The sequence below is a fragment of the Anarrhichthys ocellatus genome, unplaced genomic scaffold (genome assembly GCF_004355925.1).
Source record: "Anarrhichthys ocellatus isolate YVR2014 unplaced genomic scaffold, GSC_Weel_1.0 scaffold17, whole genome shotgun sequence".
Classification (NCBI taxonomy): Eukaryota; Metazoa; Chordata; class Actinopteri; order Perciformes; family Anarhichadidae; genus Anarrhichthys; species Anarrhichthys ocellatus.
In genome coordinates, this window is record NW_022280047.1 from 147,183 (window position 1) to 163,199 (window position 16,017).

The 16,017-nt window shown below is 41.4% G+C and overlaps 1 protein-coding gene across 1 annotated transcript in view; it reads right to left on the reverse strand.

Moving 5' to 3' along the window:
* Positions 1-4,371: 4,371 nt before the first annotated feature.
* The window catches only part of tars1 (threonyl-tRNA synthetase 1), a 20,886-nt gene continuing 9,240 nt past the window's right edge, over positions 4,372-16,017 (reverse strand). Inside the window, exons 11-19 of the mRNA XM_031856664.1 lie at positions 15,322-15,435; positions 14,986-15,148; positions 11,438-11,575; positions 6,970-7,047; positions 6,787-6,887; positions 6,247-6,351; positions 6,048-6,120; positions 5,074-5,188; positions 4,372-4,934 (exon numbers count right to left, since the gene is read on the reverse strand). Of these exons, the coding sequence (XP_031712524.1) occupies positions 4,786-4,934; positions 5,074-5,188; positions 6,048-6,120; positions 6,247-6,351; positions 6,787-6,887; positions 6,970-7,047; positions 11,438-11,575; positions 14,986-15,148; positions 15,322-15,435 (1,036 nt within the window). The 3' untranslated portion in view covers positions 4,372-4,785. The remainder of the gene's footprint in view (positions 4,935-5,073; positions 5,189-6,047; positions 6,121-6,246; positions 6,352-6,786; positions 6,888-6,969; positions 7,048-11,437; positions 11,576-14,985; positions 15,149-15,321; positions 15,436-16,017) is intronic.

Genomic DNA, 16,017 nt, shown 5'->3' on the forward strand with positions numbered 1-16,017 from the left:
ATTTGTTTCTAGGGCTGTAACTATTTGCGTATTCGTATTAAACCGTTCGGTATGAAGCTTACAAACCGAACAATACGTTCGAATGATACTAGTGCAAATGGAAAATGCAGAAGCATAAATTGTGGGAAATATATTGTTTTCTGCGCTTATGTAGGACAGTGGTTCTCAACTGGTCTGGCTGCTGGATCCACCATCACCCCTTAATGACAAGCCACAGCCCATTATTTTCTTTTAGAGTCCGTCTTATGACTTTACTTTCTCAACAAACATATCAAACGTACTGCTCTGCTCTCTTTCCTCGTCTCAGCCCCGTGTCACGGTGTGTGTATTTCTCGCTCGAGTCAGGAAACTTGTCAGAATGCCCATATTTGATTGGCTGAGCTGCATCACGTTTCACGATAGTCACGTGCTCACCCACTGACCAATCACAGCACACGCTGTACCTCACTGCAGAGCTGCACATGGAAACTGAGCTGCACGTAATGCTGACATACTTGTAGGCCAGCTAGCAGGCTCTGGCACGTCAAAGAATATGCCCAACATGTCAAACTAAAGATCTGATTGGTTGAAGACTATGACAATCAACAATATCGTCCCCATTCACTTAGACTGCAAAGGGATTCACTTGCGAGTCTGCAGGCCTCAGGCCTCTCTTCTTACCTAGAGACAGAGGTGAAATCTGATTGGATAAAAGCTCTACTTAAAACAAGCTGCACTGGAAGCAGAGCAACTGAGGAAGACAGTAGCTGTGCAATGAGAAAATAAGATGGGGAAAATATTTTTAGAAATTACAATACATGTAGTGTATTTAAGAAAAAATATAAAATTATAAAATAGCTATAGCTTTGTGATTCTGTTTAGGCCAGCCGAGAAGGCCTTGCTGGCCCTGATGGCCCACCACTGTAGTAGAGTATGACGAAAAGTCGTGAAAAAGTAGTATGTTAAAAGAATACATTAATAAAAAAGTCATAGTAGAGCATGTCCAAAACATGACTATAGTATGTTGAAACCAGTCATAGTATAGTACTTCAAAAAAGTCATAAAAAGGTTATAGTATATTATTTTGAAAAATCCCATGGTATAGTTTGTTGAACAAAGAAAGAAAAAAAAATAGCTCACATGGTACATCCCAAGTCTCTTAATTTTTATTTCCTCGATCCTCGCCTGAAGCGGAAGCTGTTCTGGTCCACCATCTTGAAGGCCGTCTTATTTGCACTCTGAGGAGGTAGGAGCTAGGAAAGATCTCTGAGGAGCCATGAGCGAGGAACTGCCTTCACAGAAGTCTTTTAACCCAAGTTCTATATTTTATTTGTTTTCTGATTCACCATCTGGTTAAAATATATGTTCATTTTAGGTTTGAACAACAAAAGGACCACAAAACGACTTTTCATTTATTCGAAAGATTTGTCTTTTCATACGTTATTTCACCCAATAAGTTTTTTTTTTTAATGGATACAATTAAAGTCAGAGAGTCTGTCTGTCAGCAAGGAACACATATTTCTTCGTTTATAGTCATTCAGTGAGGTTGATCATCCTGAGCGTCGGGTTTGAAATGAGTTACATCATTTTAAGTTTCCCTGAAACATTTAGCCGAATACAAACTGATGTTCAGAAGAAACCACAATCATATTCTGGGTTATTTAATAATGACTTCACAATCAGAATAAATATAGATGCAAACAAAGAATAATATGACAAACACATTCTCCTGCCAGTAGAAATCTATCCTGTGCTTATAACAGGACAAGGAACACGGTATAAATACAGAATACAGTTTGTTCAACAGGTAACAGCAAACACCTCTACTCCGGCAGTAACGATAACTGTGTCTTCAGTTTCATTAGTACCGTTCACATTCAAGCACACAAAAACATCAAAAGTCTCTCCAGCTCTTAAAGCCGACTAACAGCTGATCCAGCTGTGATCGTCAGCCGCAGTCATCAGAACCAGATGTTGCTTAACTGGACACTTCATAAGGAAAGGACATCTCATTTCTCTAATAACACTCTTTCTTGTTTCCTCTCTCCTCGCAGCTCTCCAAGCATCCCTGGTGGGAGGGACTAAGACGCAAGTGAGGGAAACGTGGATGCAATTAAGAGACTTGGAATGTACCCACAGTATAGGATGACGAAAAAAGTCACAGTATTTAGAATCCAATTTTTAGGCACTCCTGCATTGGCTTCACTTTTCAGACCCGGAGGTTAGCGCCTGGTCAAAACATTACACCTGGCGCTTATATTCAGAAACAGGTCTCAGCCGTGGTTCAAACCCATTGTGTCCTAAAGCAATTTATCCAAAAACTAGCATTTACCCATTAGCTCGGTTATTCAACACCCGGGCGTAATGAGATCTTTGCGTAACGTTATGAAGCAGAAGCTGGTTATTCAGGGATGTTAATCTCTACTAGCTTTATTAATAATTCAATTTGGAAATGTGATTTTTGAAAGTAAGAACAAATCACATATGACAACAAGAAAATACTCTATGGACTAAGCCTTTTCATCATAACGAGAGAGCTCATTCACACCATGACTTATCCCAGTAAAGAGCCTCAGCAGTTTAACATGTTAATCGATGATACTTCAAAAACGCATGTGTGGGGGGGGGGGGGGGGGGGGGGGGAGGAGGGGAGAGAGAGAGAGCGAGAGCGAGAGTTTGAGAGAGCTCAGTTCACTGAAGCGTTGTGACCCTTCATGCCCAGGCTGTCAGTGAAGTGTGCAGGAAGGATCCAGCGGGGCAAGAGGGAGCCCCACTTCCCCAGAGAGCTCTGGCTGTCTGTTGACTCTCTACTCCATTGACTTTTTCATTAACCTCTTATCAAAATGTTTTTCTCTCCCACACTCCACTGACATTAGCCCCACTCCTTTTCACCCCTCACCCCCCCAAAAAAAAAACTAAAGAACCTGGTTTAGCTGTTCCACCTTGTGGTCAGAATTGATACAGTATTAGGGTGCCCTTAAACCAACATATATATCAGATTTCTCTGTTCTGGCAAATAAAACTCCTCCCCCTCACCAAACCTAAATGTTAAGCATTTACAATCAATATGATTAGTAAGAGGGACACTGTTAGTTTTTAAGTGCATTTGCTATCAGAAACTTTACATCCAACCAATAACTTTGAATAAGTCTCTTTAAATATGCCACAGACCCGTGTCTCAGTCAGCATGAAATATAGACCGACACCAGAAACCAAACCTGCGAACACATTTCATTTGGTGCTGAAACGTTCAAACTGGCCAAAATAACTGATGGCCTCCAACTTGTTTTTAATTACTTGCAACTTGCAGCCTAGAGGAGCCAAAATCAATGTTTTCACTGGCGCCCCGCGGCCCCTCCTGCTAATGCAAGTACATATTTCACTCCAACTTTAACCCTTAGTGCTAATGTTCCTACTTACAGTAAATTACCAGGAGAGGTTTGAAGGATTTAAATAGGTAATTTCCAAATGAAACGGAAAACAGTCAGCAGTACATCTTACAGCCTGCGTCAGGGCAGGAGTTTCCAAAATCGTATACCTGTCGAGTGCTTAAGAGCGACTAAAAAGTTTTAGTATCTTTGGCCATTTTCCCCTGTTAAAACTGCAGAAACACACTGCCCTCACTTGTCTGCTCAGGCTGTGCAGCTCAAGTACGCATAAACAGCACCCACTAGTGTCGTGAATACTGACCTGAGGTCAGGTATGTTGCTGGTTGGAGCAGGAATGATGAGCTGATCGGAGGGAAAAGTCAAGAAATGCTGTGAAAGTGCATAAGTGGAGCATTAGCAGTAATTTGCAGTTATTTGTGATTTATATTGCACGTTTCGTTCAGCCTGTTAATTGTTAACACTTTTACTTGAAAAGGCAGTTTTAAATATATGAGTATTAGAATGTAAAACAGGACTCCTACCTTGGTGTGATGGTGCAGAGAGTTAAAGTAGATGGTCTCTGACTTCAGCAAACATTTTAATAATGAGGTGTTTCACCCTCCAGCACATCACCGGTTTCCATCCTAAGTGATGATGCGTTAGTGGAAGTTGATCAGGATCCACTTCTACCTTTCCGACGCTCATCTCTCCAAACCTCCACCCCTCTTGTGGAAAATGAAATGGTTCCATCCTCAGACTATCAAGTGATTCAAAGTTTAACTAGTAAAATGAGTTGTGACTTGAAAAACACATTTCAGTGCTGAATAACTATAACCGTATGTTGTAATTATCTTGTGTTTTAATGCCTTGTTTTCCTCCACATCCTGACACAGTTCACTGATGGACACACTTGTTTGCTGCCGTTTAATTAAGAAGACGCAATTCTGAACGGAAAAAAAAATTACAGCTGAAGTTTGGCCACGGAAAAGAAAAGTTGAATCTTAAATAAAAAGCAACACACAAATTAAGAATAGACCATTTAATTATCAAAATTGTAACTCTTACAATTCCCTGAAGAAAGAATTTCAAGATACAAACTGTTAAAGACAATGTAGCAAAACCATTTCCCCTGTTTTAATCAGTTCATCCATCAGCTGTTCAAAGACCTGATCACAGTGGTTATATTCAAGAACAATTATACTTCATTCCATGAAGAACAGAGACTTGGTAAGCAAAAATATAGCGACTCAGGACACCAAAAAAAAAAAGAAGACAATAATAATCTAATGTAAAATAATGTGATTTCCATGAGGACAAAAAGGAGCGACTAGGCACAAATGTGAAAATAGTTCCATCCCTCACCAACAAACTAATTTCAACCACATGGCCCATTTTAAAAGTTACCAGATCGGAGGTACTGTAGACAGAGTGTGAGAGCTCAGAAGTCCTCCTCAGCGTTGCGACTCTTGCAGGTCTTGAGTTGCTTCAGACGCTCCACGCACTCCTCCACGGTGCGCTCGCCGTGGACTTTGTTGTCCCGGGTGCGTACGTTCACAGTGTTGCTGGTCTTCTCCTTCTCTCCCACCACTTTTCACAAGCAGAGAAACATGCAAGGAGAACAGGAAAAAAAAACAGAAATCAATATCTCGATGGACAGCGAGGAAGAGATAAGGTGAGGGAAAGAGAGGGAACAGACGGAGTGACAGAACAGTGTGTTGCCACTGACCCAGGATGAAGTTGAACTGCGCCAGCTGTGCGTTTCTGATCTTCTTGTTCAGAGTACAGCTGGGGTCCAGGTCCACGTCGGTCATGAAGCCATTGTTGTGGAACTCCTGCTGGACCTGCCGCATTAACCGGAGAGATGGATAAAGGTTAAGTTAATTTTAGAAATTCGATGGTTTTCAAATGTGGACTGGTACATTTATTTTTGCCGCCCTGCACACACTCAGTTGCGTCTCTTCTAGAGATTCAAGGTCTCCCCTATTTTTCCCGCGGTGAAGAATATTCTTTTGCCAGTATATTTATCATACCAACAACATCACTGTAGAACATGCCACAGACATGGGAAAAAGTTATTTTTAACTCAACACTTCCTATTTCAAAATAAAAGTTCTCTGGTATCCTTCCATGGAAAGAATCCTGCCATTTATTAACGCGAGGCTTTTATTCTGAAATATTTGCAGGACGGTGTTATAAATGCAGCGACGTACATGACTACATAAACAGTACTGGCTTTTGACTGTGGATCGTTAACATAAATATAAATGACATTTATAATAAAGCAGTCAGGAAGGTTGTAAACAAGCCAACAGATTAGTCGAATGTGTTTGAAGCGAAAAACAAAGGTGAATATAAAATAAAAAAGAAATCCATCTAGAGCTCGATCACAACCTGTATGGCAGCTCCGTTGTGAGATCTCAGCAATCACTTTGAGTACAACGCCATCAACAGAAATGAAACCTTTTAGAAACATGAACTGTAGTTTGTGCTGCACATGTTCATTACACACTGCTAATGCTGTATACATGTAGCATATTACCACTGTGTACAGTATGTACATCACTACAGCGCTCTGGCTAGATGCTAACCTGCATTCTGTTGTCTCAGTACCTGGACTCTGTGTGCATTGACATAAAGATGAATCTAATCTCATGTTTGGAGTGAGAATATGAACAAAAAGCAGCTGTGGTCGGTGGTTACCTTCTGAGCGTATTCTTCACAGGTCGGTCCCACGGGTACAACCATCACCTGCTGAGGAGAGAGCCACAGCGGCCTGAAACGCAACACGTTGGGCTGGTTAGCAGGGAAGCTAATGTTAATGATCTGAAAACTAGTAACAGTGCTCAGGAGGAGCACTGAAACAAACCCCTCTATGTTTTAAACCGGATTGTTTACGAACCATTTGCCTCCGTAGTTCTCAGTCAGAATAGCGATCATCCTCTCTACTGATCCCAGGATGGCCCTGTGGATGATCACTGGTCTCTTCTTGTCGTCACCATCTTGGCTACAAAATCATAAGAAGAGTGGGGAAAATTATTTTTTAGGAACTCACACAAGAACTCTAAAAGGAACAACAGAGATCGTTTGTATAATCTCCTTTTTTGGATTCATTGTTGTTTTTTTATAAACAGTAAAAAAAAATAAAAAAGCTTAACAGCAAGATTAAAACCAAACCTCTATAGCCTCTGGGGCAGCTGCAGCTACTTCACCAGAAATGCACATCATATAGTTCCATTCAAGACAATCCTATTTTCTGCTTTCACATCAGCACTCAATGTTCTCCAGAAGGCAATAACTTTGACCGATTCCTATATGAAACTTCTCTCCTCGATGATGTTTACTTTATTACAATACATTTAATTCAATGAGCGTAGTGCATTTGCAACATCACAAATATTCTGCTTCTCTCCCCCGTTCCTTTACAACGTGCATGAACTACCTGACGAAGGAGAGGTTGAAGCGGATCGGGAGCTGGAAGTCGAGCTGGATCGTGGCGCACTGATGGTAGCGGCCGATGGCGTCCTTGATCTCGATGTCGATCTGCGGAAGGAAACGACACAAAGCGATCAGTGGCGGCCCTCCTGCCGTCTCACAGTTCAAGTGCAGCGTTACCGCGGCTCACCTTCGGCCCGTAAAACGCTCCGTCACCGGGGTTGAGGACCCATTTCTCCTTGAAGGCAATCAAGCTGTTCTCCAGTTGCTGTTAAAAAAAAAAAGGAAACAAGCTATTTACTGCTTTGTTACAATATCAACGGCTCTCCAACACGCGGGTGAACAGTGGTGTTGCAGCAAAGCCGTGTATCAGACCTGACATTTGCTTCATCTGGAACTAATCACTGAACTGAGAAATGTTAACCTCTCAATAATACTTTACGGTTGCTTGAGGGAGTTAACGAGGCGAGGGAAACACGCAGCGAGTTCTGTTCTAGTCACGTTGTTTTTTCTGTGTGTGTATCATTTTCCACCTTTGTGCGCGCAAACATTAATCATAATAAGTCAGTGCTGAATTTAGGAAATGTTTTTCCTCAGAGAGAAGAGCCCCGATAGGTCAACCAAACAGCTGTAGCACTTACAAGCTCCCAGAATGATCCTCAGCTCCAGATAAACACATGCAGAGAGTCTGCAGCAGCACGGTGTCTCTGCTCTATTCTGCCCATCAGCACACTACAGCGTTTAATATTTAAACACTAGATTGACTCTTCATAAAACGACATGTTACAAATAACTTCTATCATCAGTAATGTTCCTGCAGTTAGGATCGATCACTGAGGACTTTACACAATGCCGGTTAACCAGAGAGGGAAACAAAGAGATCTCCTTAAGTGTTAGTACGTAGCAGTTAGTTAGTACGTAGCAGTTAGTTAGTACCTGCATGATATCTGGCTCACATGTGATCACTTATTGTCATCTATCAAAGTGGGAATGTGCATACAGTCCTATGTGTGTATGTGATGTGTTGGACCCTGAGACCGAATACAAGATGAAGCATTTTCTGTGTTGTCACAAAAAAGAGTAATGTAATCACTATGATAAAAAATATGCAACAATCAATAAAGGGGAGCTGACACATGGTTAGGCAGCTAGGCATTAAAAGCATCACGTTATTCTTCCAGATCATCAACTAAACCCCCTCTGTCCACGGACTATCGCATCACTTCCTAGTTCATCTTTGTATTAATATTCTATGGTGCACAGAACATTAATACAACATTAATTAATGAACATTAATTTCAACTTTATTGTCATTACATATTTAAATTGTGCTTGTTTTGAACTCAACAGTTTGTTCTTTTATTGGCAATCTATCCATTTCATATGCGACCCATTCTGATATTTGCTATGCTAGTTTAATATATGTGGTTATTTTCTATATTTAAATCTCACCTTATTAGGGCCCGAGCACCGACGTAGTCGGAGCGGAGGACCTATTGTTATTCAATTGTTGATTATTATTTTATGTGTTTCGTCGCAAAAAGGAGGTGCTTGGGATACTGGGAATTTTGTGAAATTTGGCACGCAAGCCAGAATTTGCGAAAATTGCAGTCTGATTGGGGTGTCCAGCTGCGGTATGAAATATTGGCTCGATAGCGCCCCCTATTGAGTAGCCCCAACACCGGGTTTCACCTAGCTGTATGAAATTTGGTAGGTATGTGGATCGTGATGGGACGTACAAAAAATTCTCTTGGAATTTTTCTCTAAACCAAACAGGAAGTTGGCCATTTTGACTTTTATGACATTTTTGGACCGTTTCAAGGCGTCGTACTTTAATGAACTCCTCCTAGAGATTTAACCGATTGACTTCAGATTTGGTCAGTATGCTCTTGAGACCCGTGGCAGTGAAAAGTTACTCAAAGATCAAAAAGTTATCGAACTATGTATCCGTGGCGTGGCGTCAAAAAAACACCATTCGCAAACAGGAAGTTGTGGCAACTCGGCCATATATTGTCTAATCTGCTCCAAATCTCTTATATGTCATAACATCCTGACCTGGAACACATCTATATAATTTAGAATCATAGTAATCGCGCCACCTAGTGGCAACTGTAAGTTGTAAATTGTGTACTTTGACATCCTGCTCCTCACAGATTAATCAGATCCCTCTAAAATGTTGTCAGAACAGCCTTAAGACCTTGATAATGCTTCATTGTGAAGATTGTAAGAAGTTGTCGAAGGGCGGCGACGTGGAAGCTCGGCGAATTTCGATCCTTCACCATGAAGAAATAAACTGATGTAACTCGACTCCACATCATCAGATCTTTACCAGATTTCACATGTTTGATTAGACTCCAGTCCTGAAGACATCTGCAGGCCAATTTTGAATCATAGTCATAGCGCCACCTACTGGTAACAGGAAGTTAAAGTCTTTATACTTTGGCTTGTTTCTCTTAGTAGGTAAAACAACTCAATATCAAATAAGTTCCACACAAATATAAGAAGTTCATAGTGCCAGTTCATGAAGCTTTTGATGTTTCGTTCAACACCGTTGTCGTGGCGATGCAGTCTTCGCCGTTAACGAAGGTCATTTTGAGAGGCTAAAAATGCTCGAAACATAAGCAAACTTGGCAAGCAGATTACAAGCCCGAAATGTAGTTATAGAATATGATTTTATTGGTTCAGAGTGGCAAATCGGCTCAATAGCGCTCCCTACAAAATTTCAACGAAGCAGCCCTCGCTGTATGTTTCACATAGATTTATAAAATTTGGTAGGCACATGTATCACATGTGGACTTAAAATAAAGTCTCTTGGGACCATGCTCTAAACCCAACAGGAAGTCAGCCATTTTGAATTTTTTATGAATTTCTAGTGTCGTTTTTGTCATTTCCAGGCGCTGCACTTTAACGAACTCCTAAGGAATTAATCCGATCAGCTTAGAATTTGGTCAGAACAATCTAAAGACCTTAGCGATTAAACGACTTGGATATGGTGTGATGGGCATTTTATATGGTTCGCCATCATCCATCAAGCTGTTGTAACTCGAATGTACTTTGTCAAAACTGTCCCAAAGTTGACATGCTTGTTGACTGTCATGGCTTTAGGACTTCTGCATGCCAATATTAACTCAGTCATAGCGCAACCTACTGATAAGCACGGACGTAATCAGGATTCTATAATTACAGCGGCCCAAACAATGAACTTATTAAAAGGGTTTGTGGGCACACCATGAGAAAAAGATTTCTCTGATCTAAATATGTGTAAACTAAGATACTTGGAGAGCAAAAGTTAGATAACAGTGGATTTTCAAACCATGTCAGTGGGCATTAGTATAAATGATCTGTCCAGGTCCAGAGCTTCTTCATGACAATCAGGTTAAATGTTATAATGAATGCTTCACACTACAATCTAAAGTTAAAGAAGAACTTAAAATGAAAACAGTGTTAAAATAAAGTGTTCAAGTAACAGCAAATGGCACTACTGTTTTGTTAGCTTTCATGTAAGTCCAAATATAATCAGCAGGACACTGCAGGGAGTTGAACCCATCCCTGTAAACTGACAGTCTGTTATGTTACAAACACTGAAGCACATTCACACACATTCGTTCTCTTAATGATCTTTAAAGGCTTACAATCATAAATGTAAGCCTTTAAAGATCATTAAGATTGCATCGGATGTACACTCAAAACATTTGAGGCTTAAGACCTGGCAACATGATCTTGCTACGCAGCAAATATCTAACTCGTGCACGCAGTGTATGATAGTCACAGAAATGCATGGCCAGAGTCCTGCTAGTACCCTCGACATGCGTGAAGTTGCGAGGGCCCGATCAATGCTGCTCGTAGCTTTAATTCATTTCTGCTTTCCACATCTTACTTTATTATATGAACTTGTTTGTTTTATTGTGCACTTGCACCTCCATCTGTTTATTTATAGGCTCAGTGCTGCTGGATGATCTCCATTTTAATATGTCATACAGGAGTCTGACTTTTGTAAATGTAAATATTTTAATCTGGACATAAAGATTAAAGAAGTTCCATATAAATAACATTATTATTGTTAATGTGAAATGAAACAAACTTCTAAACAATGATGTTAGGAGGAAACCGCATGCTGTGTCTCTTCCTTCAGGCTCGTCACTCTAATAAACAGTCACATGCGCTTCATATACTTGTCAATTAGTGATTTTACAGAGTCAGTTGTTAGACTGGAAGTTGTCCCAAGAGAGAGAAACACACCGAGTTTCATCTAGTACAGAAAACAACACAGTAATAAAGACTCATTATCACTCGCTTTAACTCACTGGCTCTTGTTATTACTTTGTTTAAACACTACCTGCTCTCTCACAGAGAAACGCAGAGCTGAACCCGACATGTAAAACTCAGAGCTGGTCCACAGAGAGGTAATTAGATTTGGAAGCAGAGGTGGACAGTGACTGCATTGATGTACATTCTCCGGAGATGGAACCAGCTTTTTCTGCTCCGCAATTGATAGCAGCTCCGCCCAATAAAAATCAATTAAAATATAAATGTTCTCTCTGTCCACAAATCAAATTTCCATTTGCCGCCTGTGAAGCGGTGACAGCATTTCCATCTTAGTAATGTTACACATGAGCATCTTAGCTCTCTGTGAGGAAAACGGGAGGCCTCGTGATTACCTTCTCTGCTTGGTCCCAGACCTCCGGGTCCCCCAGGAACTTCTCCGGTCGGGTGGAGAGGTTGAGTTTGAAAGTGAACCCGAAGACCTCGTACACAGTGCGCAGGAAGTCCAGGCAGCCCTTGATCTCCTCCTCAATCTGGGGGTGAAAAACAAAATGTGAGATAATTAGCATCATTCACCTCGATGTGGAGATCATGTTGTTTGTTCAGGTATTAACAAAGAATGAAGTGATATGACGCAATCAGAAGAATAGGACAAACTGCTCATCTTATTGGAGATTTAATGTCATGATCGAATATTTCCAGTAGTTGAGAAATTCACTTCTACTGCGGTGAGTCCCAGTAGGGCAATCATGCACTTCCACAAGTTTCAGGCAAGCAGTTTGGATGTGAAAATACAAGCGGTACAACAGGAACATAAAAACACAGAAAACACAGAAAACAAACCGTGAGCTACCGTCTGCATTAGATGATTATAAACGTTATGGCGAGTACGAGATGAGAGCAAAGACTCTCCTCCTGCAGTTTGCTTTCAATCTGGTAAATCACAAATGACGGTAACGGCACAAGCAGTACTTTCCAGCAGCTGCTGCAGCCAAAAAGAAGAAATTATTTGTGTACAAAATGCAATCAAAAGAAAACTAACCATGCAATCCACTGCCGTTGCTGATAAAGAGAAAACGGGGGGGGGGGGGGGGGTCCTGGCTAGGGTTGTTACGATACCAAAATTATGACTTCGATACGATACCTGCCATAAGTATCATGATACCCGATACTTACGATACGATACCAGAATTCGATACAATACCACAAATACGATATTTATCTATAATAGTAATAAATTAAACATCTGTATGGTTCCCTTTTTTACCAGCTTGTTCCTGCCCAGCTTTTTGAGCACTTAACAAATGGCATTAATATTAATGTTTAACCTCTTCGCATCTTTTGAGCCTCTCTCATATTTCTGCTGGCTTTCAAACACAGCTGGAAGGGAACTCTGTCTCTGTGTTGCTGTTGACATCCGTTTGACTGTCTGTGGGAGTGGGTGGATAAACAACGCTTAATTTACTTGCGTAGTGAGTTTGATATTTTCACTTCATATTTTATCTTAATTCATGGAATAATTATTTTTCCTTAACTAAAAATAAAAAGAATTGGCTCAAGATCCACCCTCAGGCTCCACCAGCATGTAGCCATTTTGCATCAATTGTGTTTCATTTAGTACGCTTTTGTGTGCATTGTGACCTCATGATCATATAGGCTTGTCGTCAAACTAGGCTAAGGCTACTCGTGTTAGGCTGTATATGGGTGAGCTTGGGGGTGTTCATGTTTACAATCACATTTGCTTTGAAAAGTTCAGGGTGTCTGTCTGAAAGGTGCTTTGCCATGTTAGACGTGTTGCCTCCCATGGTCTGTGTGGCTTTGAAACACGTTTTGCAGACGGGTCTCTGTATGTCAGTGGGCTTTCCTTCACTGTCTGCAATGTAGCCAAAGTACTTCCAGATTTCACTTCTGGCATCTTTTTTTCCAACAAGCCAAGGACGGTCGGCAAAAGCTCCTGCACCTGATGCCATCCATTGCGATCACTCGCTGTGAGTGAGCGCTGCCTGTTGCGTGTGTGAGCGCTGGGCAGCCCCGCCCCCTTGCAGTCAATGCGTGCAGGCAGCATGACAGGGAACAGAAACAGTGAGTGCGCTCTGATTGCGCCTATTTTAATGAAGTATCGATACTAAAAATATGCAAAATCGTATCGTTTTTAGCGTATGGGTACCTTTTTAGTATCGATACACTGTGCAACATTAGTCCTGGCTGTAAATTGCCGTATTACCACATTGGCAGCGCTCCTCTCTGGTGGAGGGACTTCACATGCAAGTTAAGCTGCAGCATCCTGGAGAGCCCCCATCCCCCAATTAACCCGAGAGCGTGATAAGACTGTCCACCGGCTACATTACCTGAATGTATTCAATGAACTATACCAGCCAGACACTGATTTACAGAGAGCCTTCACAAACCGGCTTCTTGAAACGGACACATTCTTCTCCACTCGTCAGTAAACTGGGATCGTCTCCCACTGGGTGCTCCATTTTCATCTCAACATTGTTCAACTTGCTTCAACAAGTCTTTATCTAGGAAATACATCTGGGGTAGTTTGATTTACTGGATAATAGTCTGTTTTGTATGCTTATTGTAGCTTCTAAAAAATGTTACCTGCTACACTAGAACTGGAATGGTTTAGTGTTGGGCGATATCAAGAAAGTCTAATTGACTTAGTATTACAGTAGTACTCCGTAAGAGTTGTCAACAGTCTTTGATGTGTAAAGATGGTTGAACTATCCTTTAAGCAGGGGTGTAACTGTACACAGAATGCACGGTTCACTACGGATCTTGGTTTTGGGTACAATAGGGAAAACGCAAAAAATAACTTTATTTTGTTCATGTATTTTCAAAATGGACAGTAAAGCTTATTGTACACTCGCCATAGTGAAGCCGGTGCGATCATGTGACCTTCACAAATAGTTCACTGATAAAAACAGTCTACGTGTCTAGGGATTATACAAAGAAGGCCAATTTGCTTTTAAATGCTTCAGAAACAGGTGGTCTTAAAAACCTTCATTTGAGTTTATATTTTGCAGCCAAATCAAACAGTTTACATGATATTCAACCTTAGTTTTTTTATAATGCATGTAATACTTGACTTGTGTTTTTACAGGGCTTGTACAAAGGCAATAAAGTCGTCCATGAATATGAGATACGAGTTTACGGATAATTAAATTGTGGAGGTTAGTTCATGGCTCGATGCCTCTGGGTTACACTTGTTGGCTTTTGGCTTCTTCACAGGACAGTTTGTTTGTAAGCCCTTTGGTGTTTCAGAGAATAATGCAGCGAACAGTACATAGAGAATAAACGGCTTCGTTCGTGCTCGGAGCCTCGCGGCGCCAAGCACGAGTAGAAACAAAGCTCTAATGCACCCAAATACTGGCATAATGTCAGAAATGTATAAATAAATGAACACATTTCCTGCACTGCTTCATCATAACACTTTGACCTGTTGATTCCTGCATTGGGCTGTAGCTCGTTTAAACAGGACAGCACAACATTAGCGTCAAACACTTCGTTCCGCTAATCGTCACATTCTGGCAAGTGGAATGCTTGAAGTGTCTCCATAGATACACCAGACTTCAGTTTAACAGTGTCAGCATACAGTTTGACATAAGTCGTGGTCCATTGAGCTCGACTGACCCCGCTAAATGAACTACCATTTTATAGCTTTGCACAAGCCGACAGCACCTGGTGCGCTGCCGACACGTTCCGGGTTAAAGCTGGGCGTGTGCGGGCAGTAGACATAAACAGCTGCTTGGGTCACAGGACGATGTGAAAGGATGTCTCATACCAAACGGAACGATTCGATACAAATACAGGTATTGTTACAACCCTACCATTAAGTCAAATCCACTGCCATCAGGCAGTTCTTTCCCATCAGACTTGTGTGACACCAAGATGTGTGAACTTGAGCCGAGTAATGCCGGTGCGTCAGTGCAGTGCTCACCTGGTCCATGGTGCAGAAGATGTGAGCGTCGTCCTGCTGGAAGCGGCGGACCCGGGTCAGGCCCGTCAGGGCCCCCGACAGCTCGTTCCTGTGCAGGACGCCGAAGTCGGCCATGCGAATGGGCAACTCTCTCCAGGAGCGCGGCCGGTGATCGAACATCAGACTGCAGCCAAACAGACAGGCATTGTGAAAAGAAAGAAAACCACACAAAGCACAACTGTCTACTTCAACCTTGAGTTATCACAATGACTGAAAATGACTCTGCAGCTTCAATACTGCCTTTAAGGGGACCTTCATCTACAACACCCTGATCGAGTTCATCAGAGTAAGACAAACCTGTGTGACCCACGCCGGGTAATCGTTGTGATCTCACTCTGAACTTCAAGACACAAGAAAGGAGAGTTTAAATTGGCAGGGAGGCCTGGGGAAAAGGGAAGAACCCATTTAGACCTTTAGTCGACCCGTTCAATATTAGTGGTTTTATATAATTCAAGACGTATCGCTGCAGTTTTATATCACTTTAAGTGCTGTGTTTCTTTAATATTTCATGTCATGATCTTTAAACTGATGAATTCAGGACTAATGAATCAAGTCTTAGAAACCAGGGGTTCTGCATGTAAAATGGCATAGGTTCACATCTAAAACATAAACGTGCATGCAATAAAATTCATATCCGTACCTTCTCCTCCCACAACAATAATGCTGTCAATAGATATTGAAACATCGAATTCATGCCTTCTAGCATTTCTTTTTGCCAGGTAATAGAAACACTTGGTGTTCAATTAAACTCATTTATGAATCTCAGAATTTCGTATAATTTGGAGTAAATTGAATCGTTCTGTCAATCACATCTTCAAATAGATGTGATTGACAGCGGTGAATAACATCTCAATTGCACCTCGGCCACAAAATCGATCGGACTTTCTTGCACATTGAAATCAATTTCACTTTGATGTGATGAGGAGTAGTGCGACGTGTTTATGAAATGGATCAGCCTGCACAAGCAACAAAACACTTCCAGATATGTGAAGC